This window comes from Ipomoea triloba, chromosome 12 (assembly GCF_003576645.1).
Source record: "Ipomoea triloba cultivar NCNSP0323 chromosome 12, ASM357664v1".
NCBI classification, from domain to species: domain Eukaryota; kingdom Viridiplantae; phylum Streptophyta; class Magnoliopsida; order Solanales; family Convolvulaceae; genus Ipomoea; species Ipomoea triloba.
In genome coordinates, this window is record NC_044927.1 from 22094752 (window position 1) to 22121777 (window position 27026).

Consider the following 27026-nt stretch of genomic DNA (forward strand, 5'->3'; position numbering starts at 1 on the left):
TTAATGACAATAATGATAGTGATTGATAGCCCACCAATTAAGCACAAGTTGCCTTATTATGTAGAAAATTTTGATTTGTTCATTATTTTTTTGGGACTATACCAACGAATTTGATTACATCATATGTATCTTTCATTCCATCTGCATGATGTTTCAAATGGAAAAAAGCCTTCATATTTGACTGATATATAGATAGACTTGTAAACAAGATTTGCCATAACATTATGGATCGGATCTCAATCTTTTGCCATGTTTATTTCATTGATTTCATATGTAAAACAATTAATTAACTATTACCCACAATTTGCACCGAGGAGACTTTTATTTATTTATTTATTTATTATTATTTTGGGGAAAGCGGGTTAGTGCCCGCTCTCCACTCTAGTCGAGGAACGGCGCCGTAGAGAGATCTTATCATTTTCCACCAACCTCTTGATTTTCACTGGAGGATCGAAGACTTCGATCGAAGCACATTTGTTGCTCAAAGTGATCTTAACAAGTGCAAGCGCCGAGGAGACTTTGTTCCTTAAGAAAAGCATTGGATTTGAACTTCGTAAATATTGTGTGTGTATATATATGAATTCAGAATATAATTTAAGAAATTCATATAAAAATATCATTGAAAACAATTATGTAATAAAAATTAATGATGATTTTCATATTGAGCATGAAAAACATGTTCTATGTGCTTATATTTTGAATGAAAAAGATAAATCTTTATTCCAAAAGTCTTAACCACCATTACTCCAATTTTACTTTTTGAATATAATATCTTGACTTTAAACTCATTGAAAATAAACAATTTTTTTTACTCCACATTAGTACATTTGTTTGGGCACATTTAATCCACACCTATATTGGCGCATAAACAATCTATGCTAAAACTTACTCGTCATGCCACAACACTTGAATCGCCTCTAATAGGTGGAGATGGGTTCACACATATCACATGTCTCTTTAAGAGATCTCTTGAACAACCAAGAGTAAGTCACTCTCACTCGTCACTGTCTCCTAATTAGGATTCGAATATGTGACCAGTCATTTAAGAGAATCACGTTATACCGCTTGATCATAAGACTTTGGTGATTGTTATTTTATTTTGTTGTATAAAATACAAAAAAAAAAAGTATAAAGGTGAAGGTCACCCTAGAAACTTTTGGGCCAAGCCCAAATTTGAACTATGGACTCTCCAAATTGACCCATTAACTTCTGAGTACTGACCAAAACCCTTGATCCCAAAATCCCCTTCTCTTTCCTGAGCTATACTGCATTACTTTTATTCGCAAAATTTTCATTAATTTTACTCCATTTCAGTTTTGAAATTGTAGAATTTGAGGATTTCTGTTTTCTCAGCCAGAAAAAAATGGTGGAATTGGATGAGAGCATGTTTGATATGCACCTGAAGCTGTGGGCGCTTCGAATTCCGCGCCAGCATTGTAAAATCGCCACTCGAATATTCAACGGGTACGCCATAATTTTTATTATTTCAGAGTAAAAAATTATGCTTGGGAATGCTGGGACTTGAGTATTGCTGCACTTCAGTTCAGTTCAGTTCAAGTTTTTTTTTTTGGTTTCTGGATTGATCAGTTGATGACTTAGACAATGTCTTCTGTTATAGATATATGATTAACAGGCCACGCATAAAGCCTATCGCAGAAGATCCTACAAGTGAAAAGAACCGCTACGTAATTTTATCTGAAAACATCCAGAATCCAGGTAAATCATGCTAAACCAGTTTGTACAGGTGCTGTGATTGGTCCTGTATAACATGTACCAAAATGTGTTGATCAGTTGAATTGGATAATGCTGTGAAAAATCATTCTCTATTTCTTGTCCTATGTGAAACAGATTTATCAGAAGTTCCAGCTCAAAAGCTTGCTGAACTGAAAGGTCTTTGCGAGATTGAAGTAGTTCCTTATTCACTGACATTGGGGTATTCTTATTGGAGTGCAGGTTACATACTAAGCTTCTAATAAACTCAAAATATAGTTTTTGTTTACTTGTCCATGTTTGATAAAATTTTCTTTGGTTAATTATTACCATATATAGTTTGTTTCGACTGAAGATGTTTCCAGCAGTAACATATTGCCTTAGTTTTGTTTTTGCTATTCAATGACTTGACTAGTTCATCGCAGACCATATACTAAAACAGATTCTGCCTCCTGGACTTGAAGTTCCATCATCCTTTGAGACAATAGTTAAGTACTTCATAATGACTTTTGTGGGTTCATGTTTCCTTCTTACTATTTGGACTGGAAGTTTGGAATATTGGAGCTATCTCTGTTGGGTTCTTGATGATATTGATGACATGATATTTGTCTGCAGGTCATATCGCTCATTTGAACATAACCGATGAGCTTATTCCGTACAAGGATCTCATTGCAAAAGTCATCTACGATGTACGTTCATTTAATTATGCCTTTGTTTATCAACATAAAGCTATTTGTCTTTTTTTTTGATAAACATGAAGTTCTTCTCATGTACAAGTTACTATTTTGGTCAATTTCCCAGATAATAAATTATTGTAGTAGTAGTAGTAATAATAATGATGATAGTTGTATTAGAGGCATAGAGCATAGTAAACATTGTGATTCCACTTCAAGTGAACATTTTAAATGAGTTTGTTATGATTAATTAACTAAAATTGTTGATGTTATGCTTTCTATATTTGTCTCCCTCTTTGAGTGTGTGCATAATGCTACTGTTTACTGCACTGAAGCAGTCCTGCAGATAACTGTATCATTACATGTGTTAACAGAAATTTTACTCCTTCACTTTGATTATTCTGTTTTACCAAGTCTTGGCTTTTAATGCTCTATGCCAAATATGGCAAAATATATATTTAAAATTTGGAGTTGATGCCCTTTATATTCACTTTTCTTAACTCTTTTTCAGAAAAATTACCCCAGAATTCAGACAGTTGTGAATAAAGTTGGAAGCATCACAAATGAATTTCGAGTTCCAAAATTTGAAGTATTAGCTGGGAAAGATGATATGGTAACAGAGGTAAAGCAATATGGATCAACTTTCAAGCTTGATTATCGCTTGGTTTATTGGAATTCAAGACTGGAACATGAACACCTAAGGCTGGTCTCACAGTTCAAGTCAGGAGAGATAATATGTGACATGTTTGCTGGTATTGGTCCATTTGCTATTCCAGCAGCACAGAAAGGTTGTAGAGTTTATGCAAATGATTTAAACCCAGATAGCGTCCAGTATCTGAAAATCAATGCTGAAATCAACAAGGTCAATGATCTAGTCTTTGCATATAATATGGATGCAAGGAAATTTGTATCTCTACTGATGGCTGTACCTTCTAATGAAGGCAATTTTGAATCTGATGTTCAACTGAAATCATCTAGGCCATTTGATAACCAAGCAAATGGAGGACTAATGCCTGGAGAGACAACTGTATCAGGTATTTTGTATACCAACATATGTTACCTTGATGTGAAGTATGGTTTGGCATAATACTGTCTCCTTGCAGATGAGATGAAAGAAATGCCAGATAAAATTTCAAGGAATACTGTTAGTGTTGATGGTCATGAAGGCTCATCTGTTACGGTAGATGTGAATGTAACAGCTGCTAAAAGATGTTCTGAGAGTTCTCTAGAAGGTAGTGTTATGGTCAGTTGGAGTTATTTTCTGTACAGTTAGCATCCCCAGGTGTATTTATCAAATCCTTTTCCCTTTGGAATGGTTAATAAAAACAAATGGCTGAATTTCTGCATATGAAGGAAATGATACTGTTGATGATAGCAGTGCTTCTCTGAATGGTGCAAGAAAGAGAGGGTCGAACAAGAGGATGAGAATTTCTGAGCCATCGGTTGCAAATCCATGGGAGCATGTAGATCATGTTATAATGAACCTACCAGCTTCTGCCCTGCAATTTCTTGGTAATGTGATGTAGCTCGTTTTTCCTTCTCTACATGCATGTCTTTTGATTAAAGCCAAAGTTTGTGCGTCTCTTATCATCCTACGGCATTTACTATGTAACTAGCCTCCTCATTGTCCTAAAACCCTAGTGAATCATCTACTAATATGGATGCGGAGTAATTTTTGTTTTGTTTTCTTTTTCTTCTGATTTGGGGTACACAATGGTTGTGGGGAGGCTAGCATCCTCTTCTGCTTGATAACTTGCTGCCAACCAAAAAGATATGGAAACTTGAAACTTGTCTATTTATAAATATAAATAAAATACATCTACTTAATTTTATGTCTCTTTATTTTAGTTTGCAAAGGAATAGTGGGAATTGGGAAAGTAGTTTATTTTTCAAATTTCTTCAACAGATGCATTTAGAGGCCTCATAGAAAGGAGATATTGGAAGGGCTCTTTGCCTTGGATTCACTGCTATTGTTTCATGCGCTCAACTGAGACAAAGGAATATGTAATTTCCGTGAGTATCTTATACAGAGTTTTATTTTGTAATTTTTGCGTTCTTAAGAAGATGCTCTATGTTGCATTGTTTTCTGACACAAGGAAGTAGATTGTCTACCTTGGATGCTAATATGCATTATTTTTAATTTACTATACGTTGTCCTTGTTATATGATTGCAGGAAGCAGAGACTGCCTTGAATGCTAAAATACTGGACCCAATATTTCACAGGGTTAGAGATGTTGCTCCAAACAAGGTACAAACTCACACCAGTACTGAGTTTCTTGACAGCAAAGTAGCAAACTAGTCTAACAGTAACATATGCAGGCGATGTTTTGTTTAAGCTTTAGATTACCCAAGGAAACTTGTAAAGATCACGAAGTTGACCATAGCACTCTTCATTCCTCTGGAGAATCTTGAGCAGCCTCTGAAGGTCATGTTAGATTCCCGGATATCCTCTAGTTGGAAGAATTGGCTCTGTGTTTTCCTATATTGAAAAGACAGTGCAGCAGAGGAGATGCTCAAACAATTGACAAAAGGAATGCATCTCAGATGATCTCTGCTGTCAATCAGGTATTTTGCTCACTCAAGTGGAAACTAGTTAGTCTTAACTCAGAACAAAATTCATAAAGAGGCATTCATTTTCTTCTTTCTTTGAACGAAACTTGAAACTCCATGTAGCTTTATTTTCAGATTAGCAATGAAGTTTATGTTTATTGTCTTGGTTTGCCTGGCAAATAACCATAGGGTCTGTTTGGTTCAGAGGGAGATTAATCCCACCTCCTCTGATCACGTTTAAAAGAGTCCAAAAAACTAACAAAACAAGGAATTGAGTGGGATTATTAAATCAACTAAACCTTGTTTATATAATGAAATTATAAAGCTAGACTAGAACACACCACGACCTTTACATTATTTCCTCATAACATGATATAGAAATGAAATATGAAAAGATTCCATTTTCCCCTTTATTTGTTAAAAAAAAGAGTGATAATTCCTGATTGTCCTCCATGGATCTCAAATAGTTTGTTCTGGTAGTGCTTTAACTTTCAAGGGCAACAGCAGCATAGACAGTCTAAGCAGCATTCACAGGTCTCAACACAGCAGAAACAGCAACACAAGGTGAACAAACTGCAAATTTAAGATTCAACACAAGACCAAAACATAGATTTACCATTAAAAAAAAACCAAGTAAACTGGGAGGGATCACACAAACCAGGCATAAATGCATCCTTTCTCTTCACGTCGGCGCTGAATGTGCTCATAGTATGACATTTCTTGATATGCTGGTGGTGCATTCATTTCTATTTCTTGTTTCTGTTCTCACTTTTCACCTTCTTCCTAAAGCTTGAAGTGATGATACTGAGGGAGTTTCTAACTCCGAAGCTGACAGGAAATGGAGACAGAAGGTATGGATATAAAGCAGTAAGTATAAGTAAATGACGGAAAGCAAGATGTGACACCATTGAAAGTTGGATAGCAGTTCACCATAATTGACTTTGATCCTTCTGGAATTTCCACATACTACCTTCTTAGGCAGTTAGGCACTGGAAAAATTTTCAGGTACATTCGACTATGCTATAAGAAGATAGGTTTCTCAAATTTTATATATATGAATTTATAATGCAACATTTTTGAATTTTAATGCGCCCACCAAATTCATTATTTGTTAGCACTTAGCATTGAGGTATTATGCTATTATTATTAATCATCATTAATATTATTGGTTTTTGAATATTGACTTGGTAAAATAATACCTCTCACATATGATACTCAATAGATAGGAATGAATATAATATAGTTGTCAACAAATTTACTTAAAAGAATAACTAGAAAGAAGGGAACACTTTATTCAAGTTGGTTAAACTATTGACTTGGTAATTACAAAGTTACGAGTTTGACTCTCAGCTGAAGTGACCGATTGACTTTCTTTGTTTGAGCTGGTTTACTTCTTTGTGATTTTTTACCGATGGTCATAAGATGGAGTTTATCTAGTGCACACGCTTGGACAGTGGTTAGTGATTGTGGATTTTTTTAGTCACTAAAAAAAAATCTTTTAGCAACATATGGGTAAACGTGGCTTTCCTCTATTGGCAGTGGTAAGAGCTAGACATTGAGTTCATGTGACAGACAGATGAACAACATTTATATTAACAAAATTTCGAGCCGCCATGAATAATGTGACAACTATCATCATTATTTACTTCACGGATTCAACTAAATCAGTGTGCCATTTGCTCCTTTTTCTTAGAATTTTTTTCTTTAAAATTTCATTTTTCTGAAAAGTGATTCTAATAAATTTCTGTTTATGGGAATGTGATTCCAATTTCCAGGGAATATGATATTAAGGAATTTAAATCTAGAATTCTTTACTATACATTTAAAAGTGTTAATTAAATTCCTAAGAAAATAGCTTTTTTGGGTGTATAATATATTCTGTCGCATTTTTTTTTTTTTTAAATCACATATAATTGAACAAGGCATTTATCAAAGAAATTATGGCGGCTTAACTGGCATTTGGTTAGACACTTTTATAAGCCTTACTATTGAATTTGCTTTCAATTAATATATTTGCTAGCCTACTATCAGACTCAAATTTTTTAGTATTCATAAAAATAATTTATCTTTGGCAAATTACATGGGGGACGACTGTTCATTTTTAATAGGAAAAATGGTCAAATAAGCTTTGCCTTTAAATTTTACTCAAAAAATCAATTAGGTCCTTAAACTTTTAAAAGTTGCAATTAAATTTAACATGTCATTTTGGTGCATTAAATTTCAAATATTGGAGTAGGCCACTAGGGTTTCAGCGACTCTCTAACCACCTTCGACGACTTCTTAATCTAATTTCGGTGACCCTACCTGAGAAGGCGACCAAAATGGTTGCCTTATGCTCTGTCGAAGGAGGCGACCATTTGGTTTTCGGAGTTAGCTGGAGTTGGTTGGATGGTCTGAGCTCTAGTGACCATGTATTATTGTCACTAATAAGTTTTTGCGCTCAATGCACCAAAATGACATGTTGATGAGTTTAATTGTAACTTTTGAAAGTTTATGGGCTTAATTGACTTTTTAAGTAAAATTTAGGAGTCTAATTGACTCTTTTTCCCTCTTTAATACTCCATTAAATGTACATTATTTATGTATTAAAGGTTCATTGTTTGGTCAGTACTCAAATAATATACTTTCAAAAAAATACACTATTAGTATATTAAAAATATGCTTTATGTCAATGGTCAATGATATAATGATTTTTTTTATCTTCCCCTCCCTTACTTACACACACACACCAATCATTATTACATGGACCATGGTCCATACAACTGTGTGGGCCATAAATAAAAAGTATATTTTTAATATACTAAAAGTACATTTTTTTAACGTAAAGTACATTATTTGAAAGTACAAAAATAATGTACTTTTAATATATTAAAAATGTACCTTATATTCATGGCCCACACAGCTACATGGACCATGGTCCAAATAATAATTTGCCCACACACATTGTATATGTATTATATATTTTATTTATAATTAATTAATTATTTTGATTTAGATATTTGTTAAGGAATAATGGTCAAATAGGCCATCAAACTAATTAGATAACTGAATTAAAAAAGTGCAATAATCCATCGAACAACCTAAAGTTGTGCTATTATTTTTATGTGGCGTTGATATTAATTATGTGGCGTTGGCTTAGGGTATGAAAGAAACCATGGTGTTGATATAAATTATTTTTATTGTAAACTTTTTAAAAAATATTAAAAATAGCACTGCTTTCAATTAGTCTTCGATTGGAGATGTTGGTCTCAATTGGAAATTGATGGTCTCCATCTGAAGACAAAGGCAGACGAAGCCATGGTGTTGGCTTAGGGTATGAAAGAAACCATGGTGTTGTCTTAGGGTTTAGTGTTGGTTTGGGGTTTAGGGTTAGGTTTAAGTTAGGGTTTAGGGTTTAATGGTATAGGGTTAGGGGTTAGGGCTTTCATTTTAGGGATATGGAGCTCTCCGTATCAATGGAGACCACGGATATGGAGAAAGTATATGGATAAAAAGGAGGGTATGAAAGAAACCATGGTGTTGGCTTAGGGTTTAGTGTTGGTTTAGGGTTTGGGGTTTAGGGTTAAGTTTAAGTTAGGGTTTAGGTTTTATGTTTAGGGGTTAGGGTTTGGGGTTTAAGGTTTAGGTTTAGGGTTTATGGTATAGGGTTTGGGGTTAGGGCTTTCATTTTAGGGTTTGGGTTTTGGGTTTTGGGTTAGGGGTTAGGGTTAGGGTTTTGGGTTAGGGCTTAAGTTCATGGTATAGGGTTAGGGGTTAGGGCTTTCATTTTAGGGTTAGGATTTAGGGTTTAGGGTTGGTTAAGGATTAGGGTTAAGGTTTAGGGTTAGGGTTTTGGGTTAGGGCTTAGGGTTTAGTGTTTAGAGTTAGGGTTTAGGGTTTGGGTTTTGGGCTTAAGGTTTATGGTATAGGGATTAGGGGTTAGGATTTAGGATTAGGGGTTAGGGTTTAGGGTTAGGGTTTTGGGCTTAAGGTTTATGGGTTTTGGGTTAGGGCTTAGGGTTTATAATTAGGTTTAGGGTTAGGGCTTAGGTTTTAGGCATTAGCATTTAGGGTTTAGGGTTTAGGGTATAGGGTTTGTTTAGGATTTAAGCTTAAGGTTTAGGGTTTATGGTATAGGGTTAGGGGTTATGGTTTTCATTTTAAGGTTAGGTTTAGGGTTGGCTAGGGAGGGTTTAAGGTTTTAGGTTTAAGGTTTAAAGTTTAGTTTAGGGTTTAGGGTTAGGGAATAGGGTTTAGGTTTAGGGTTAGCTAGGTTAGGGCTTAGGTTTTAAATCTCTATCATCCATTGAGGAGGTGGTAATGGGGGCTCATTTGAAAACCATCCAAAATTCAAGAATCAATCCAAGAATTATATCCAAGTGAGGAATCCAAGTGTAGAAATAATACAAGTTCCCTACAAAGTTCGAGTGTTCCTTTAGCTTCTTGCCTTATTTATTTCCGTAGCTATCTAATCGCTTACTTTGCATACTTTCTAAGGAACGAACGAGGCCGACTTAGCTATTTGAGAAGAAAAATAGCTGAGGCCGCACGAGACGTCGTTAAGGGAAATCAAGTTCGTGACATTAGGGCTTAGGGTTTAAGGGTTAGGGATTAGGGATTAGGGGTTAGTATTTAGTATTTAGTATTTAGGGTTTAGAGTTTAGGGTTAATTCTTGGCTTAGGGTTAGTGTTAGTTTACGGTTTAGGGTTAGGTTTAAGTTAGGGTTTAGGTTTTATGTTTAGGGGTTAGGGTTTGGGGTTTAATGTTTAGGTTTAGGGTTTATGGTATAGGGTTAGGGGTTAGGGCTTTCGTTTTAGGGTTTGAGTTTTGGATTAGGGCTTAAGGTTTATGGTATAGGGTTAGGGCTTTCGTTTTAGGGTTGGTTAAGGGTTTAGGGTTTAGTGTTTTGAGTTAGGTTTAGGGTTTTGGGTTTATGGTTAGGGTTTAGATTTTAGGTTTATGTTTAGGGTTAGGGTTTAGGGCTTAGGGTTTCGAGTTTAGTGTTTAGGGTTAAGGGTTTAGGGTTAGGGTTAGGTTAGGGCTTAAGGTTTATGGTATAGGGTTAGGGGATAGGGGTTAGGGCTTTCGTTTTAGGGTTAGGATTTAGGGTTTAGGGTTAGGGCTTAAGCTTAGTGTTTAGAGTTTAGAGTTGGGGTTAGCGTTTAGATTTTAGGTTTAGGTGTTAGGGTTTAGGGTTTGGGTTTATGTTTAGAGTTTGGGGTTTAGGGTTTAGAATTTAGGGTTAGGTGTTGGTTTAGGGTTTAGGGTTTGTTTAGGGTTTAGGGTTAAGGTTTATGGTATAGGGTTAGGGGTTATGGTTTTCATTTTAGGGTTAGGTTTAGGGTTTAGGGCTAGGGAGGGTTTAGGGTTTGGGATTATGGATTAGGGTTAGGGGATAGGGTTTAGTGTTTAGGGTTGAGGTGAGGTTTAGGGTTTGGGGTTTAGGGTTTACATTTAGGGGTTAGGGTTTAGGGTTAACCGGGTTAGGGTTTAGATTTTAGTGTTTGGTTTTGGGTTAGGGTTTAGGATTTAGGGTTTAGGGTTAGCTAGGGGTTAGGATTTAGGGTTTAGGGTTAGCTAGGGGTTAGGATTTAGGTTTAGATTTTTGGGTTTGGTTTAGGGGTTTAGTTTTAAGGGTTTGGGTTTGGGTTTGGGGTTTGGTTTAGCTTTTAGTGTTTGGGTTTTGGTTTAGGGAGGGTTAGGGTTTATTTAGGGTTTAGGGTTTTAGGGGTTGGGTTATGGGTGGTTAGGATTTAGGGTTTACTGTTCAAATTTATGGTTTACAATTAGGTTTAGGGTTAGGGGTTTTTATTTATTTATTTTTTTGAACCGAACAAATGCATTTTGCTCTTCACACGGCTCATAATTTATGGTTTACACCTTCTCCAAACTGCATTTTGCTCAATTAAATCATTCGGCCATCAACCTCATATATTCAAACCCATTCCAATTTAATCCAAACTCAATTCAACCCAACATGCAAAATATAAAGCACCATTCCAGTAGCTTCATACTCCATGCTCCAATCCTGTTCATCAAAATTAATTTCCCAACCTCAACCAATCATAATCTGCATATCAGAAATATAAACTCAGCATCTTAATCATACTGCTGCAATAACGCCTTGCTACTGCAATTCATACAAACATCAAAGCTTTAAACCATTTTAATCCAACATTCCAATGTACTCCATAATAGCAGTTCAGACACTGCCATTATAACAGTATAGCAGCAAGCATGCAGCACATCATCAATCCATTTATCCAAAATCAGTCTCAGATCACTAACAACCAAAACCAGACAGCAGTCATTCATCATAGCCCTACTGTCACTATTTCTATGCAACTTGATCATCCATGCTTAATCAAAATTTTAGCATCATTCCCATAAAGGCAGCAGCAAACAGACCATTGCATCCCTACTAAACATCCTTATACCAGATTTCCAGACCTCAACTCTCAACATTATTCCTCTTCCTCATACTATCACAACCCTTTAAATCTCATTAAAAACCAGCAGCAAGATTATACTGCATTAAATTCCAGTGCTCAAAATTCAATCATACAGTACCCAACTTTTTCATTATGCATCAGATATACAGATTCCATATGCCCTCCATGCTCATCTACACAACTTTCCCCCTAGCCTTTCTTGATTTGCTCTTAGTTAGCAACCCAACCTTGTATCCGGGCCTAGACACCCTCCCGATGGGTCGGCCTCATCCATTTCCATCAAAACAATACATGCCTTTAACGCCATGGCATCTTCGTCCTCCACATGAATCTTTTGTACTTCATCATATACCACATCCATATAAGATTTTATTTCCATCAAGACTCCATTAAGCCATTTCACACCCGTCCATTCTTCTAGTTCATCAATCCATGCATTACAACTCTCAAGATACCCCTCATTCTCACATTCCTCTTCTTCACCCTCACAATTCACCCCCTCATACTCACAACCCTTCCCATTTTCCCCCAAACCTACCTCCCCTTCTTCCCCTTGTGGAACTTTAATCAATTGAATTTTGTCCCAGAAAACTGCAATAGCCTTATCCACCACCTCCTCCGTCCTCTTCTCATACTCATCCCATCCCATTTCCTCAAGAGTTTTTGGAAAATAATCAACAGCCTCTTGTCTAGCTCCCTCTAATACTTGCACCTTTCCTTCATCATAGTTCAATTTCTCCTTCACCTTTCAATCCAAGAATTGAAACTGACAGAAAAAGAAGAGCTAGCATTACTTACACGAGAAGAGCTGGATGCACTCATTGCCAATCCCTTCTTTTTCCTACTATTTGATTCTGCCAAGGGGGTGTTGTTATTCAGAACTTTCTTAGCAGCCTCATCATATTCTGTCTCCTCTGCTGCATTCAGGCTTCCAGCTCCATCTCTCACCTCCAACAACTCAGACCTCAAACCCAACTCAACACTCCTCCCTCTTGCCCCGCCACTTTCCTTAGGAAGATTCCATTAGCCTTTTGCACCAACTCATCAGTTTTCACATCATATTCTGCCCTGCCCATTTCCTTTAATGCCATGTCAAAAAAGCTTTCCACCTCCTGCTTGGCATCCTCAACCAAACTCAGAAGATCACTATCTTTTCCCACTTTAGTTTTTAACCTTTCAACCCAAGTATTAAAACTAACAGATTGACTGGATTCCTCCTCCTCAGAACTGGAATCCCTCTCACCCTGCAAACCCTCATTCTGACCTCCCTCATTCTGAATCTGAGAGTACTGCATTTGCTCTATCTCCTTTGCAGGCAACTCATCAACATGAACTCCCTCATCACTCACCTCCCCTTCATCTCTTACTATTCTACCTGCAGTTTCATTAACTACTGCTTCTTTATATAATTGATTTTCTCTCATTGGGTCATTACCACAAACAGTTGGCATACCCCTGTTTTCAATATCAGGTTCATCACCCTTCTCACCTCCATCCCTCTTCTTTCGACAGTTACTTATAGCATGGGGTTAGGGGTTAGGTTTTTGTGTTTAGGGTATAGGGTTAGGTTTAGCGTTTAGGGTTTTGGGTTAAGGTTTAGGGTTAGGGGTGGGTTAAGGGGTTTAGTTACTTGCTAACAAGGGGTATCTGAATTGTAGTTTGCTTGTTGGAGTATGTGAACTAAGTTATTTCCGTTACAGATACACATTTTATACGCTACAACTTTAGGGAGGATTAATAGTATAGTCACTAACTCGAAAAAACTATAATGAGCTGAAAAAAATGTCTTTAAAAACAAAAGAATACATCTAAAGGAAATAAAAGAAAGAGCAAAAAAAAAAATGAGGCGTAAACATCTCAATAAAACAAGAAAAATAAACTAAAATTAAAAATGATAAAATAACACTTAATAAAGCATACCTTTTGAGTTATTTCTTCATTTTTTTAGCATCATGCTGATGAATTGTATGGATGGAATACCTTGGCATTGATTGTCAATAGTAGTTACAAAGAAAACAACTCTTGAGACTTGGGAAAGCTCCATAACATATTATATGCAAGGACACAGAGGGAGGAAGAAAAATATCAAAAGACCTTATAATAATTGGGTAGAATATAGGGAAAACAACAATGACAAGTAGGCTAACTATTGGCAAAAAATCAAAAGCCTTGCACCGATGCTCAATCCAGACCATTAACAAATAGGTTGGGGAATAATATACTAAACAAGGGTGAAATATGCATATAAGAGGCATAGAAACAATAGTAGATTTACTCAACGCTATGCAGACTAGAGAAAAAGTTACTGATATTAGTATAGCACCCCATACAACATACACCTACACTAATATTTTTTTACATTTTTGGCACTATAGGCATCTGTTTTGTCAAGAACAAACGCCTATAGCCTCTTTATTAAGATTATTACAGACTATACACAGACACATACCTTTTTTACTATAGTAGCAGAACCAACCATCAATTTCTTTCCAACATCAGTTGAACCGGTAAATATAATTTTTCAACAGGGAGTAATCAATCAAAAACGTCCACATGAAACCATTTGACAGATGGAAAATTACATGATATAACTCATAAAAAATGTATTCTAACACTGTGGGCTTGCAAGCAAAGCTTCTCCAATATCAGAAGCATTTCCCATAACAACATTTACCCCACCCTAAACATCATATGTTAGCACATAAGAAACAAAACAAGGGAGCAAAGACAGTATGAACTTCCCAAAAAGGAAGTGAAACATCATATGTTAGCACATAAGAAACAAAACAAGGGAGTATACAGTGCGATAGTGAACCACTACATTTGAAACAGATATTATCAGGTAAAATCTTGGAAGCAGATGGTTAAGGACTTGAGGGAACCAAAAAAGTTGTCCATTCACTGTAGTTTCTATATTTCACACAGACATAGTAGACGACATTTAAAAGATAAAACAATTTATGGTTTTATCCTGGATTAAATTTTATTAGTAAAACACTAAAACTGCCTTGTCAGTTATAACATCTCACAAAAGAGAAATGGTTAACAAGCACACATGAAGACATGTTAACATTTCCAGCTCATGTATTCTCAGACAAATAACCGAGACATGAATTCATGTTCATAATAATAATATAATATATTATATATTATAATAATAATAATAATAACCAATGAAGAAGTGTAAACCTTTAATACAAGATGCTTCATAGTAGAAACACATTCCTCTGTCAAGTTTTCGACATAAACACCCGTTTTTACATCTTCTCGTATCTGAAAGGAAGCCCAGATTTGAGAAATGCTTACAGAAATAAAATCAAGGGTGATGGGGTTCGGTACTATGTATTCCATTTAATTTTTACCTGTAGGTTTCTTTGATTTTGGATCCAATAAATCAGTGATCTGTTCATTGTAAATCTGTAATTTCCACACACAAAGAATTGAGTAAAAATGTAAAATTATGGACATATTTTTGTCATTAAAACGGATCACATGCAGAAACTCACCTCAAGAAAAGAGCAACGACACTGGTACTTGAGCTCTTTGTCAGCATGCTTAATTTGCTCTAGTAAAATATAAATGCAAATGAAGAACAAGTTACATCTGCTCTTCTGTTTTGTTGCCATTTTCCAAGTTACCATATAAAGCAGTGGGAAAAAACAATTGTTTGTTCCCAACTTCAGCCAGAACTCAAAAGAGTAAATAGATAATCCAAAATGCAACTAAAATTTACTCAATTATATAATTTTTTTTAAAGAATCATTAGAATGCAACATCCAGTAGATCTAGAAAAACACAATTAATCCAATAAACCTGAACAATAAGGTTTATAATCTAAACGCAAAAGAGAATAAATATCCTAACTATTTTGCATTTAAAATAAACAGCTGAGGTTTACTATTTTCTTCCAAAAGTGAATCCTAATCGTATCATTTTAACTTTTAAACTGAAAGAGAAGAAATGAAAGTCAACGAGTTTAACAAGCTATATTTTAAGTAAACTGGTAGAAATGAAATAACGACAATTTACAAATCAAATGATAAAGAATATAGCAAGAACGGGGTTGATTTTCAAAGAAATTACTTTGACTCCGGAGCCAGAAGACCCAGAAACCGCAGTCTCAGACCCCGTCGGACTCTTATGTTTCGAGTTCGGCGGCCGAGGAGAATGCGAACTCTTATGTTTCGTCGCGGCCGACGGCGACGTGTACGGATCTGGCGGCGGAGCATTCTCCTTGGGAAATTTATGCTCCCGGCTACTGCCACTGGAATCCGGTAGCGGCGGCGTAGGCCATTTCTGCAATTGCTTGACAGAGCTAGGGTTCGGAGAAGTCACCGAGGCCTCGTGATTCTCCCTCGAGATAGCGTTTCTCGGTTCCGAGAGAGAGAGAGCGAGCAAGAGAGAGAACTAGGGTTCCATTGAAGAATCTGACAAGGCAGCGAGAGAAACCAGCCGGGAAGATATATAGAGAGAAAGATGAGAGAAGTAGCCGTTGGAGGGCTGGGGCCGGAGGTGATGATTTTGAATCAGATTTGCTACAACTTGCAAGAACTTCTTCTTTTTCTTCCTCTTATTTTTCCTTGTTCCAGTTTGTAATATTATTTTAAAAATTAAATCGGATATTTCAACGGTATAATATTCAAAACATATTAATAAAATAATATTTGTAAATAAAACATATTTAAATGAGTCTAAGTTATCTAAGCTAATTAATATGATTTCATAAATATGAATGAATATTTTGTAATCTACAAATCTATAATGACCATATAGATTACACTTTTGACCTATAAAATGAATTATGATAATATGATTGTAGTGTAGTACATTGAAATCCTTAACTTGTTGGAATGCAAAAATGGATTATAGTTCTTAAAGAGGATTATCATCATATATTAATTACTAGAAATTAGTTAAATTACCAAAACAAAACCATTTTTTAAAATCAAATTACAAGTCCCTACAGGCTCAACTGGCGAGCCGCCGAGCCCATATTGTTTCCAAATAAGATGCTCCGCTCATTTGTCATTTGTTGTCTCAAATTTTACTGTAAAGAATTTACAATGTGGATTGTTGAACCAGAATAAATAAACCAAGTGTTACTATTAATATATGACATATTGAATTCAAAACAAATAAAATAAAAGATGAGATTGTACCTTTTTCATACATCCACTTCTTAAATTTAGCATAGTCTTTCTTCATGGACCCATTCTTTCTTCATGATTAAACTTTTTACCTAATTACATTTTTTGACTTTCCATCATACCAAATTACTTCTGCAGGTAGATGAACACCCACACAAAAAGAGCAATTGAATTAACTTCTTTAAATTTTATTTTTAAAAAAATAATATATTATAAAGAGCTTATTCTTACCTCAATCCACAAGAAAAATTGAATTTGGTTTAATAGTTGAAGCAAAGTAGTATGATGCCCACAGGAAGAGTTGGGAGATTGAAATTTGTAAAGTGGAGAAAATTTCTTCATGGGTAGTTAGATTTCATACTTTTTTTACTACAATTGATGTGTATACACATCATATTTACGTGGATTTCGCATCATCTTTTAATTTCAAGAAAATCTACAACCTTATCCAAATATGCAATCTAAATAAAATTCGCTTTGTAATCTTAGCTGACAAAGGACCACAAAGAGATAAATCAGTTTAGAGTATCCATAGCGGACCGCCCAATAAGCACCTCCTACTGAGAGCTGAACTTAAAAGCTGGTTGTTACCAAGTCAACTACATCAACTACATGACCAACTCAGCAGGGTGGCCCCACAATCTATTATATACTTCTAAAGGCAAAGAAATGGTAATCCTGGAGAGCTACACAGAATCCATATTGAGTTTTACACACACACACATATAGAGAGAGAGAGAGCTTGGTATGCTTGTCTCAGTTAGAGGGAGATGTGGATTTAGCCAAACTGCAACTCAACAGTTAAGAGTCAGAAAAGTTACTTGAAACTGTTTTAAGCAAAAACCAACCTTGTGGACTCCTATGTACACCCATATCTGATCAGACAATGCTTGTCTAACTTTCCACACCCAAAAAACCACAAAAAAAATAATAATAAATAAGCAAAAACCAAGAGGGATGAGCTAAGAGATGCCTTCTAATTGATCAATCAGCAGCTAACAAGGCATGTGTGTGGTTTCGCTAGACCTGAAAGATCGCTAGGCACGGGTTGATAAGTAGCAGCCATCTCGAGGCGTTCCCATGTTAACCTTCGCCTCTCAGCAGCACCATTCGACACTGAATTTTCTTCCTCGTATTTAGTTTGGCAGGCGAGCACGAGCTCCTCATCCATCTCGGAGAACACTTTTCTCACGTTTAGTGTCAGGTTTAGGATCGGTTTGCTCCAGTGGCTCTGGCTGTTCCTCTCTAAAGCTGACACAACAATGGGCATGATCACTTGCTTGTTACGCATAACAAGGTTAAGGATGCTGTCGTTGCTCCATAAGAGATGTGCTCGTTCTGCCACCTGAAAGTGGTAATAAGCATAGCTCTGATTTAGCAGGATATGATTGAGAAACGAAAACATATAGTTTGCAAGTCCCTGGCTACAACGCGCAAAGGGGAAATAGATCGACAGTGAGAACAGAATAGAACACTTCATTTAGATTAAAGCCACATTCCAATTTCATTCATGTGTTCCATTTCAACTAAAAGCCTAAGCTAGTAGTTAGACCTGATACCAAATATGTGCTCTATCTCAACTAAAAGGCTTAGCTGATAGTTGGACTGCATATTTATGTTTATATACGGAGTATTATATATGCTCAACATGGATGACATATTGTTAGTTCTCTATGACATCCTAAATGGATATCACTCTATCCCTAGGCTCTCAGTATTCGTTTTCATCTTAATTCTTTTGCCACGAGAGAGAGAATCGAGAGAAAATATTACCTGGAAATGGGAACTATTGAGGCAACATCCTATACGTCGAAATAGAGGCACCATGATCTTCTCAAACTCGGAGACGCTTATCATTTCCAAAACCTCTTCTATTTCACTGATGAACATCAACTCCTTTTGGCTATTTGTCACGGGCCAATATCTCAAGAGTCTTGTTATGGCAGTGCTAGCAAGATTTTGCTCCTTTTCTACAAACTGTACAACGCAGTACGCTAGCTGTTGATGATAGACGCCCAACGACTTTGGCTTGTGTAAAGGTATCAAAGCTCGGGAAAAAAACACTTTGTGCTCCTCCTTCAATGGCAACGCAAAACCGGTAATCACACTCCCAAACACTTCTAACAGCTCTGCAATCCCATTATGCCGTTGTGTCTCAAAAACAAAGCGATAAAACAAATTACAGACAGCCTTTCTGATAAAAGGCCTGTGCATCATGAATTTTCCATAAAGCCGGTGAAGAATTGATTTCAAGCATTCTCTTTCCCTCGGGTCTTCAGAATCGAATAGGTTTAGTACTTTTAATATGAAAGAATGATCTATAAATTTCTTGGCCACCTTCGGATCGAGCGAGCATAAGCTTACAAATCGAAGGAGCAGGTCATACACGAGCTGTAAATGGTACCAGGCGGGATCAAAGAACAGTTCTTCATCTTCGCTCTCGCCCCGAGCAGAGTGGGAGGCGTACTTTGGTGGGAAATCTCTAAACAGGTTAACTGCACACATTCTACAAACTGCAGCAATTGCTGATTCAGTGCATTTTGCCGACCCCGAGGCAACAAAATCATTGAGCTCTAGTAATACCTGCCGCTTCAGATCTTTCTCAGCTGCGCTCTTGTCTGGATCACTGAAATCATAAACCGAGCAGCAAAGGTTCAATTTACTCACAAGCAGGCCTTGTTTCTCCCCATTCGAAACATCCTTAAAGCACAAATGTGGCGAAATGGATTCCCCTCCAGCCACAATGCTGGCTGGGAAAATTGCTGACGACACGCGTTTCACTACATTTAGTCGGTTCGCTATGACATTGCAGCTGTTAGTAAATTGCATCCCATTGCCAGAGTTTGTAGGATCATTGCAAGAATTTGGTTGAGCCCCAGATGAGTCCAGAGAATCAGATTTCAATGATTTTCTAGGAATTTTTGCAAGAATTTGCTTGAGCATAGTAACAAAGCTCCAATGAATGCCAAGATCAAATCTAAGCCAACACAAACAACATATACACAATAAGAACAAAGAAGATAAACACAGAAAATGGTAAGATGACATAACAAGGACCAAAAACAAGAAATGCAACAAATTCAGAAAACATTTAGAAGACCATAAATCCCCAAATTTCTTTTCCCAGTTCAGTTTAGTGATGAACATATACACATTGCTAGCCCTTTCTGTCAAAACTGCAAATTTCATCATAATCATAAAGTATGCACTAATTTCTAAGCTGACAAATATACAGTCCAGTATATATACTACTATCCCCAACCTGACTACTCTGAAATTTTAGATCAGGAACCAAAAACAAGACTGCTAATACAAACCTGTACATCCATAATTAAACAGGGCATACAGAAATCACAGATCTGAGATAAGAATCATTAACACAGCAGCACACCAGAAGAAAGAAATCCAAGGGATTCAGGAAATCCTTAAAAGATACAATTTTGTATCCACCTATATGTATGTATGTATGTATATATATATATATATATATAGAGAGAGAGAGAGAGAGAGAGAGACCTGAGTTAAGAGGAAAGTAGAAAAGGGCATATAGCAGATTCCTGGGAGAATAGCAGAGCTAGAGAAGAAGAGAATGGGAAGACTATAAGAGAGGGAGAAAGGGTGTGTTAAGAAGTGGGCAATCACATCAATGGCCTTCTTTTAGCTTTGGATTGAAGACACAATGATGGGGTTTTGAAGGGAGCCTACTATTTTTTTCTCTCTGAAAACACACTTTAATTTTCTTTTTCTCTCTCTCTCTCTCTGCTCTTTTCCTCTTTTCTTGGTACCAAGAAAACACACAAAATGCATAGCAGGCAGCAGCAGTGCAGTGAAATGGTTTTTCTCATCAGGTCTTGATTGATCTTCTTTTGTCTGTTTTACACAGCATCACTGATACATGGGCGCCACTCTCTGCTCCCTCAATAGAGAGAGAGTGCCACTTTCACAGAATTTGCAGTCATCGGACGGTGCTCACACTTCTACTTCTATTATTACTGCCACCCTCCCCCACCATTGTTCCTCATCACTTCTATCCTACTATCTTTTTTTTTTTTTTCTTTTCTTTTCTTTTATTTTAATTTTAATTTCTTACAGTTTAAAATTTGTTTGAATGACTCGAGGGTGTGGATCGGTAAATTTCAATTTTTGCTGGAGTCGAATTTGTGACATTTTGAAAATAATATTTATAATTATAATTTTGATACACTTTTTGTCTCATTTTATTTAGGAATAAGATTAAATAAATCTTAATTAGGTCCTTCAACTTCAAAAAGTTTCAATTAGGCCATCAAGCTTGTTATTTTGGAGCAATCAAACTCTCTAACCTATTTGTGACCTGTAATTGCATGTCAACCAGAGTTCAGACCAACTCTGGCAAGCTTCCGACCAACATCCAACCAAATTCCAGCGACCAAGTCAAAATATCAACGATCGATGACCGCTAACTGTCGCGTCTGGCCGTGCAGAAGGCATTGCCGGTCGTTGATATTTTGACTTGGTCGCTGAAATTTGGTCGGATGTTTGTCAGAGGTTGTTGGAGTTGGCCGAAACTCTAATTGACCTACAATTACAGATCACAAATAGGTTATAAGATTTGATTGCTTCAAAGTAATAAGTTTGAAGGCCTAATTGGAGCTTTTTGAAGTTAAATGGCTTAATTACACAAATCAGTATAGTTTGAAGGTTTATTTGACACTTATCTCTTTTATTTATCATATTTACTATTCATAGACCAAATTAATCATTTTTTTCTTTGCTTATTTTCTTAAATATTTTTAAATTTAATTTTTTTTATGTTTAATAGTATTTGTAATATAGTTTCTAAATATATAGCTTTTATATATTAATAAAATTAAATTAAAAATAACTTCAATCAAGTCTCATTAATGAATCATAAATTTGAAATGGAATGAATAGAGTATTAGTTTGTTTTTTATTTTTTTTGCATAACGCGTATAAATAATTTGATATATGGAAAAACTTGCCGTGACTACTCGAAAAAAAATGACAAATGACCATAAAAAAGTAAAAAAAATTTGTGAGACACGAGGTGCTCTAAGCAAGCTGAGGTTTGAACTTCCAATCTTTCTTAATGGATGAGAGTGCACGATCACTCACACCAACCAAACTAGTTCCCGATTATCTTGGTTAGGTTGCTACATATCGTATAAATAATAGTATTACCATATGAGGCAAATTTAACATGATTCTTTAATGGTTTTAGAAATTTAAGTTAAAAAAAAAAAAGATTTTTAAAAAATAAAGAAGTCTGCATTGTTGGTGTTGGATATGATTTTTGACCGGAGAGACTATGATAGTATGATCAGCCGACGTGAGCTTTCCTTTTCTTGTTTTATCTTTAAATTAATTTAATTTTTATAAATATTAAAAGATGATGTGACAATGACAAATTAAGATTATTAAAATAATTTTAATTTTTTTTTATCTAAAATTATTTAAAATTTAAAAAGATATTAATTAAATTGAATAAAATAATGTAATGCAATTACCTTATCTAGTGCGGGTTACATCTCCCGTGTGATTTGTGAGATATTACAAAAGAACAAAGTTTACTCAATATACATATTCGAATAGTTGTTGTGTGTTCCTTATCACTCAAAAAAAAAAAAAAAACAGTTGCTTTTGTAAATATTGTATATATTTATTATGGAATGTGTTTTAACATGAGGATGTGGTTGAGTGGAGAGGAATTCATCCATCCTTAATCAAATGATTTCTAGACTAACTGTTCCACATAATAAAAGTGTCTGCATTTTATTAAGGAGATTAGTCCGTGTGTCCGATAGTGGAAACTCTGGACTACACTTGAAAAAATTATGGAGTATGTTTATACTTTATATTATCAAAATATAACAAATTAAAATAAGATAAAAGCAATAAGTTTGACTTATGTAAACGAAAATTCAACTGGTAAATTTATTAAAAATATAATTCACAAAAAAATTGAGAAAATTGTGAATTGTAAAGAATGTAATGTAAGTTTTACCAATTTTTTTAAATTTAATTAATTTTAATTACGTACCCATTAGGTTCGTAGAAAACCAACACCTCATTGATTAGAATCTATTAGTTTTTTTTTTTAATTAAAAAAATCCTTTTTTCTTGTCTTTTCTCTTTGCTTTTTGCTTTTGGACGTGCTCTCTAACCTCTCTTAGTTTGGCACTTTGGCACAATAACTAAAAATTATAATTAATATCAAATTTATTCATAAAATGTGATGAGTTCATTGAATGAGTTAGATGTGACTCTGTACTTATCGTTAATTCGCTGAAGAGAGATAAATAAAAAGGAATAATAAAGGATTCGATTGTCAATTGACTTATGTTATATAAAATAGAGATAAAACGTCAAGTTGATGTTATCTATTTGGAGCGTACCGGTGATTATAAAATCTCAACCCTCTCTCCAATTTTGAGGTTTCACTAGTAAGATGTACTAGTCGCCCTCTGCGGAGTGACTTGCCCTATATAGTTTTGTTTAATTTTTTGAGTATCTCTTTCTTGGGGGGGGGGGGGGAACATAGTCATCAAATTTGTAATTTTAAAAAAATATAATTTTCAATAAATAATTTCATCATATTTTTGCGTTAACTATTTTTGGGGGACAAAAATATGAAAATATTGGGAAAGGGTACAACACAATAATATTAGCATTAATAATTACAATAATACTTGGTTAAGGTTAGGTAGCCTTTTTATTGGGATCTAAAAAGACGCAAAACTTTTTGACTTAATTCTAATTAGCAAAATCTTATAATTTATTAAATATAAAAAAACAAAAACAAAATCATGATAGATTTTTTTTTTTTTGAAAACAAATCATGATAGATATTCCTTCACTTTTTACCATATAATTTGAGAATTCTTTCGATAAATAAAAATATTTTGAAAAAAAATCAAATATACTTGATGGGTAAATATGCACATGTACTAGTCGGTCCGTAAATCACCTGTACGTCAACGGTCACCCAATCAGTCCGTCGACGGTCACCCTCGACGGTCACCCAACCGCAGAAGCAACATGCACATGTACTAGTCGGTCCGTAAATCACCTGTCCGTCAACGGTCACCCAATCGGTCCGTCGACAGTCACCCCACCGGTCCGTCGACGGTCACCCCACCGGTCCGTCGACGGTCACCCAACCGGTCCGGCCGCATGATCGGAAGCAACACACCTTGTGGATTGGAGGCTCACGAGCGCAACAATAGCTTGACGTGACGACCGACAACTTTTCAGGAACAAGGGATCCGTGTTTTCTTCACCTCGATTAACTCAACCATTTCGAGCAAACCAATGCGCATTTTGCGGAGTGACTATTCAGCCCATGCAAATATGCCCTCCACTTGCATATCAGACACCATGTGCATAGTAAATCCACTTTGTATAAATATAGGGGTCATTCCCCTCACTGGAAAAAACTCATGAGTACTACACTAATACACTTGTGATTTGCTCATTCGTCTATCTTGCTCTCTCCTTGTTACTGTTCGTCACCCGTAGAGCGATATAGCTTCTTACCACTCAGTCGTCAACCGGTAGAGCGACCGATTGACCGGCCGAGCGGCATCCTTCACCACACATAACACACGTATTCGTAGCGTAATCGTAGACCCGTTTACATTTACGCTATCATTGGCGCCGTCTGTGGGGAATTGAACGAGTCACTCTGTTCTATCCCTTTATCTTTTCTTTCTTCACACTATTATCCATCTTAAAATGACGAACAGTAGGAAAAGTTTGAGCCAAACTCATGCGCGTAGGGGGAGCCCGACTCGGTTGGTCGGACCTCACCCTGACAATGTAATTGAAACACTCCCTGAAGATGATCTACGTCGCCAATTGGAACGATCCAGGAGCCTAATGAACGAGTTGACATCCAACCAGAGGCAAGATGCACGACCTACCCAACCGGTCAACCCGAATGTAGGCGGACATGCAAGGCAAACGAGCTTTCAAATTCCAGTGACATATGCCATGTTGCCCCCAACTGGCCAAATGCTGACTCCACCACCAGGTGCACTTGGGGGGAACCCGTTGCAAGGGACTCCACAACAAGGATTGACTCCGGTGTACCAACCGTGGCCGGGAACTCCCGGATACTATGTTGTATCACCCACTCCCCAAATGCTTGCAATTCCTCAAATCCCTGCCGTGGAACAACAGGCGCCCCGACCTTCCCAGAGGCAACAGTCGCACCCCCAACCTCAAGATCGTAACTTGGAGGAAGTCCAATCTAAGGATCGCACACGGAGGTCCGATCGAGAGGGACGTCGGTATGACCCCATTCAACGTAGGAGCGCTTTTGATCGCATCCGGAATAGCGTTAGATCTCGGTTGGGGCCCCAGAATAACAATGAACACGCGAGACAAAGGCCCCAAATGACTGTAGAGGAAAGCAGCACTGGGAGTGCACAACATGGGGACGCCCATTTAGCTGACAGAAGGGCCCGACCTGTCGGTCGGGTGAGTGATCGGTAGACCAATCGAGTAGGCGATCAACCGGTTAGGGAAGAGAGGCAACTCAATGAGGAGGATAGTCCCCGACTCCAAATGGCCAGGATGCAGGAAAGAATAGATCGTTTACAACAAGAGCTTCGCGAGAGAGTCGGCGCGGGAAAAGAACCATCATGCTCGCTGGTTGCCACCCCCTTTACGGACGACATCATGAGTGCCCACTATCCGCAGGACCTCCAAATCCCGCTGGCTCACACTTATTCCGGAAGGCACGACCCGCAAGAGCATGTCGACATGTACTATGGCAACATGTTGATGTTGGGAGTAAGCGATGCAGTCATTTGTAGAGCTTTCTTCGCTACCTTAGTCGGTAAGGCGGCCGAATGGTTCAAGGGTTTGGAGCAGGGGTCGATCAGAAATTTTGGTCAGTTGGCCGATAAGTTTGTAAAGCGTTTCGCTGCAAGTAAATTGAGAAAGAAATCTTACACTTGCCTGAACAAGGTAAACCAAGCTGTGCGAGAACCGTTGTCTACTTTCCTATTTAGATGGGAACGTGAGGTTGATGAGGTTGAACCGATGGAGGACCGGGTGGCAATCCAAGCTTTCCTTGCATCACTTTGTTCCGGGACGCTCTACTACGACCTCATAGTTAATCCCCCCCGAACCTATGAGGAGGCCATCACCAGAGCCAAGCATCATGCAGATGCCACCGAAGCTAACATGGCAAAGAGACGCGATGAGCAGCCGGTCAATCGGGACAGAGGCCACGATCAAAGGAAAAATAAACCACCGTTCAGACACGTCAAACAATACAATCGACCAGAAGATGTACCACGTTTCACTCCGTTGAACAGACCCCTGGTGGAAGTCTTGCAGTTTGCCGAGCAATGCAATTTGATCCACCCACCGGAGCCGATACCCGAGGGGGAGGACAAGAGAAAGTATTGTGCTTTCCACAGAGTCAAGGGACACAATACTTCGGAGTGCATGGCCTTGCGCATGCTCATTGAACAACTCATTCAGAAGGGAGAGTTGAGGCAATTTGTGATGAAGGAGGATAGAAATCAAAGAAAAACGGAAAGGAATGTGATGAAAAGGAATCCCGAAAGGCACGACGAGGCATTCGTCCCACCCAGGTTAGCTGATGAGAAGGCGGTCGGAAAGAAACCAGTGATCCACGTCATCTACGGGGGCCCTGAAGGAGGCGACTCTTCACGACAAAGGAAGCAATGGGCGAGAAACTTATACGTTGGGACGATTCATTCGGAACCTCGAGAGAAGAGAAAGCGTACAGAACCAATACTTTTCACTGACGATGATCTACCACTCCATGGGGAAGCCCAAAATGATCCACTCGTCATCACATTAGATGTCAACGGAACGGATGTCCAGCGGGTGCTGGTTGACACGGGGAGCTCGGTGAACATCTTATATTTTGATGTCTTTGCTCGATTGGGTCTGTCCACCGATCAGTTAACCCCCATTCGGACCCCGTTGTCGGGTTTCACCGGTGACTCCATAGAAGCAGAGGGAGTCATCAGCTTGAATGTGGAGTTGGGCAGCCAACCAAACATATTGAAGACTACCATGGACTTTGTGGTAGTGAAATTGAAGTGTGTTCACAACGCCATACTTGGGCGACCAGGTATCACTCGCGCAGCTGCTATTATATCCATGAACCATTTGTGCATGAAGTTTCATACACCCAATGGGGTTGGAGTGGTTCGAGGAGACCAACGTGCTGCTCGACAGTGCTACGTGCGAGCAGTCAAACAGTCGGACCGGGAGGAAGGCAGGATTCACACCATATCCCAGCAGGTAGACCGCGGAGAAGAGATAGTGGTCTGGGACTCCCTGCAGACCTACGTGAGGACATCATCGGAGTGTTGCAGGAGTACAAAGACGTTTTTGCTTGGGGACCGGAAGACATGCCCGGGGTTGATCGGTCTGTCATTTGCCACCGCTTATCAATTCAACCAGGTTCGAAACCAGTCAAGCAAAAGAAAAGGCACCTGTCAAGCGAAAGGAGAGAATTCGTGA

General features: G+C 37.4%; 3 protein-coding genes and 1 long non-coding RNA gene across 6 annotated transcripts; 2 read left to right on the forward strand and 2 right to left on the reverse strand.

Moving 5' to 3' along the window:
• The first annotated feature begins 1269 nt into the window (after positions 1 to 1269).
• Positions 1270 to 6016, forward strand: LOC115999107 (tRNA (guanine(37)-N1)-methyltransferase 2-like). Of its 2 annotated transcripts, XR_004093981.1 has the most exons (12): positions 1270 to 1464; positions 1619 to 1716; positions 1849 to 1953; positions 2136 to 2198; positions 2326 to 2399; positions 2896 to 3418; positions 3488 to 3616; positions 3738 to 3896; positions 4291 to 4397; positions 4559 to 4633; positions 4705 to 4950; positions 5771 to 6016. XR_004093981.1 is itself a non-coding variant. In XM_031238874.1 (11 exons), exons 1-11 carry the CDS (start codon positions 1364 to 1366, stop codon positions 4795 to 4797), a joined length of 1527 nt encoding a protein of 508 aa, XP_031094734.1. In that variant the 5' UTR covers positions 1270 to 1363; the 3' UTR covers positions 4798 to 5101. The 2 variants fall into 2 exon arrangements, 1 of the variants encoding a protein (XP_031094734.1); XM_031238874.1 differs by lacking the exon at positions 5771 to 6016 and having other exon boundaries at positions 4705 to 5101.
• On the reverse strand, positions 5220 to 15845 carry LOC115999108. Its single transcript, XR_004093982.1, has 7 exons — positions 15451 to 15845; positions 14874 to 14932; positions 14730 to 14784; positions 14557 to 14640; positions 13288 to 13405; positions 5594 to 5763; positions 5220 to 5508 (listed from the first exon to the last, which is right to left on the reverse strand). It is a non-coding gene; the product is annotated as an uncharacterized LOC115999108 (long non-coding RNA).
• A 1395-nt stretch (positions 15846 to 17240) lies between these two features.
• Positions 17241 to 20474, reverse strand: LOC115999702 (serine/threonine protein phosphatase 2A 57 kDa regulatory subunit B' kappa isoform-like). 2 transcript variants are annotated; one of them, XM_031239586.1, is made up of 3 exons: positions 20031 to 20474; positions 18288 to 19491; positions 17241 to 17859 (listed from the first exon to the last, which is right to left on the reverse strand). In XM_031239586.1, exons 2-3 carry the CDS (start codon positions 19455 to 19457, stop codon positions 17503 to 17505), a joined length of 1527 nt encoding a protein of 508 aa, XP_031095446.1. In that variant the 5' UTR covers positions 19458 to 19491; positions 20031 to 20474; the 3' UTR covers positions 17241 to 17502. The 2 variants fall into 2 exon arrangements, with proteins under 2 accessions (XP_031095446.1, XP_031095445.1); XM_031239585.1 differs by lacking the exon at positions 20031 to 20474 and adding an exon at positions 19832 to 19967.
• Positions 20475 to 25082: 4608 nt separating this feature from the next.
• On the forward strand, positions 25083 to 27026 carry LOC115999529. Its single transcript, XM_031239375.1, has one exon. It carries the CDS (start codon positions 25083 to 25085, stop codon positions 27024 to 27026), a length of 1944 nt encoding a protein of 647 aa, XP_031095235.1.

Bases quoted from the DNA above. Each gene is read 5' to 3' on its own strand.
- LOC115999107 (XM_031238874.1), top strand. From the start codon at position 1,364: ATGGTGGAATTGGATGAGAGCATGTTTGATATGCACCTGAAGCTGTGG. The intron at 2,199-2,325 runs TTAAGTACTTCA...ATTTGTCTGCAG, and splicing joins ATCATCCTTTGAGACAATAG to GTCATATCGCTCATTTGAAC. The intron at 4,634-4,704 runs GTACAAACTCAC...TAACATATGCAG, and splicing joins GAGATGTTGCTCCAAACAAG to GCGATGTTTTGTTTAAGCTT.
- LOC115999702 (XM_031239585.1), bottom strand. The intron at 17,860-18,287 runs GTAATATTTTCT...TACCACTTTCAG, and splicing joins TCAATAGTTCCCATTTCCAG to GTGGCAGAACGAGCACATCT.
- LOC115999529 (XM_031239375.1), top strand. From the start codon at position 25,083: ATGGCCAGGATGCAGGAAAGAATAGATCGTTTACAACAAGAGCTTCGC.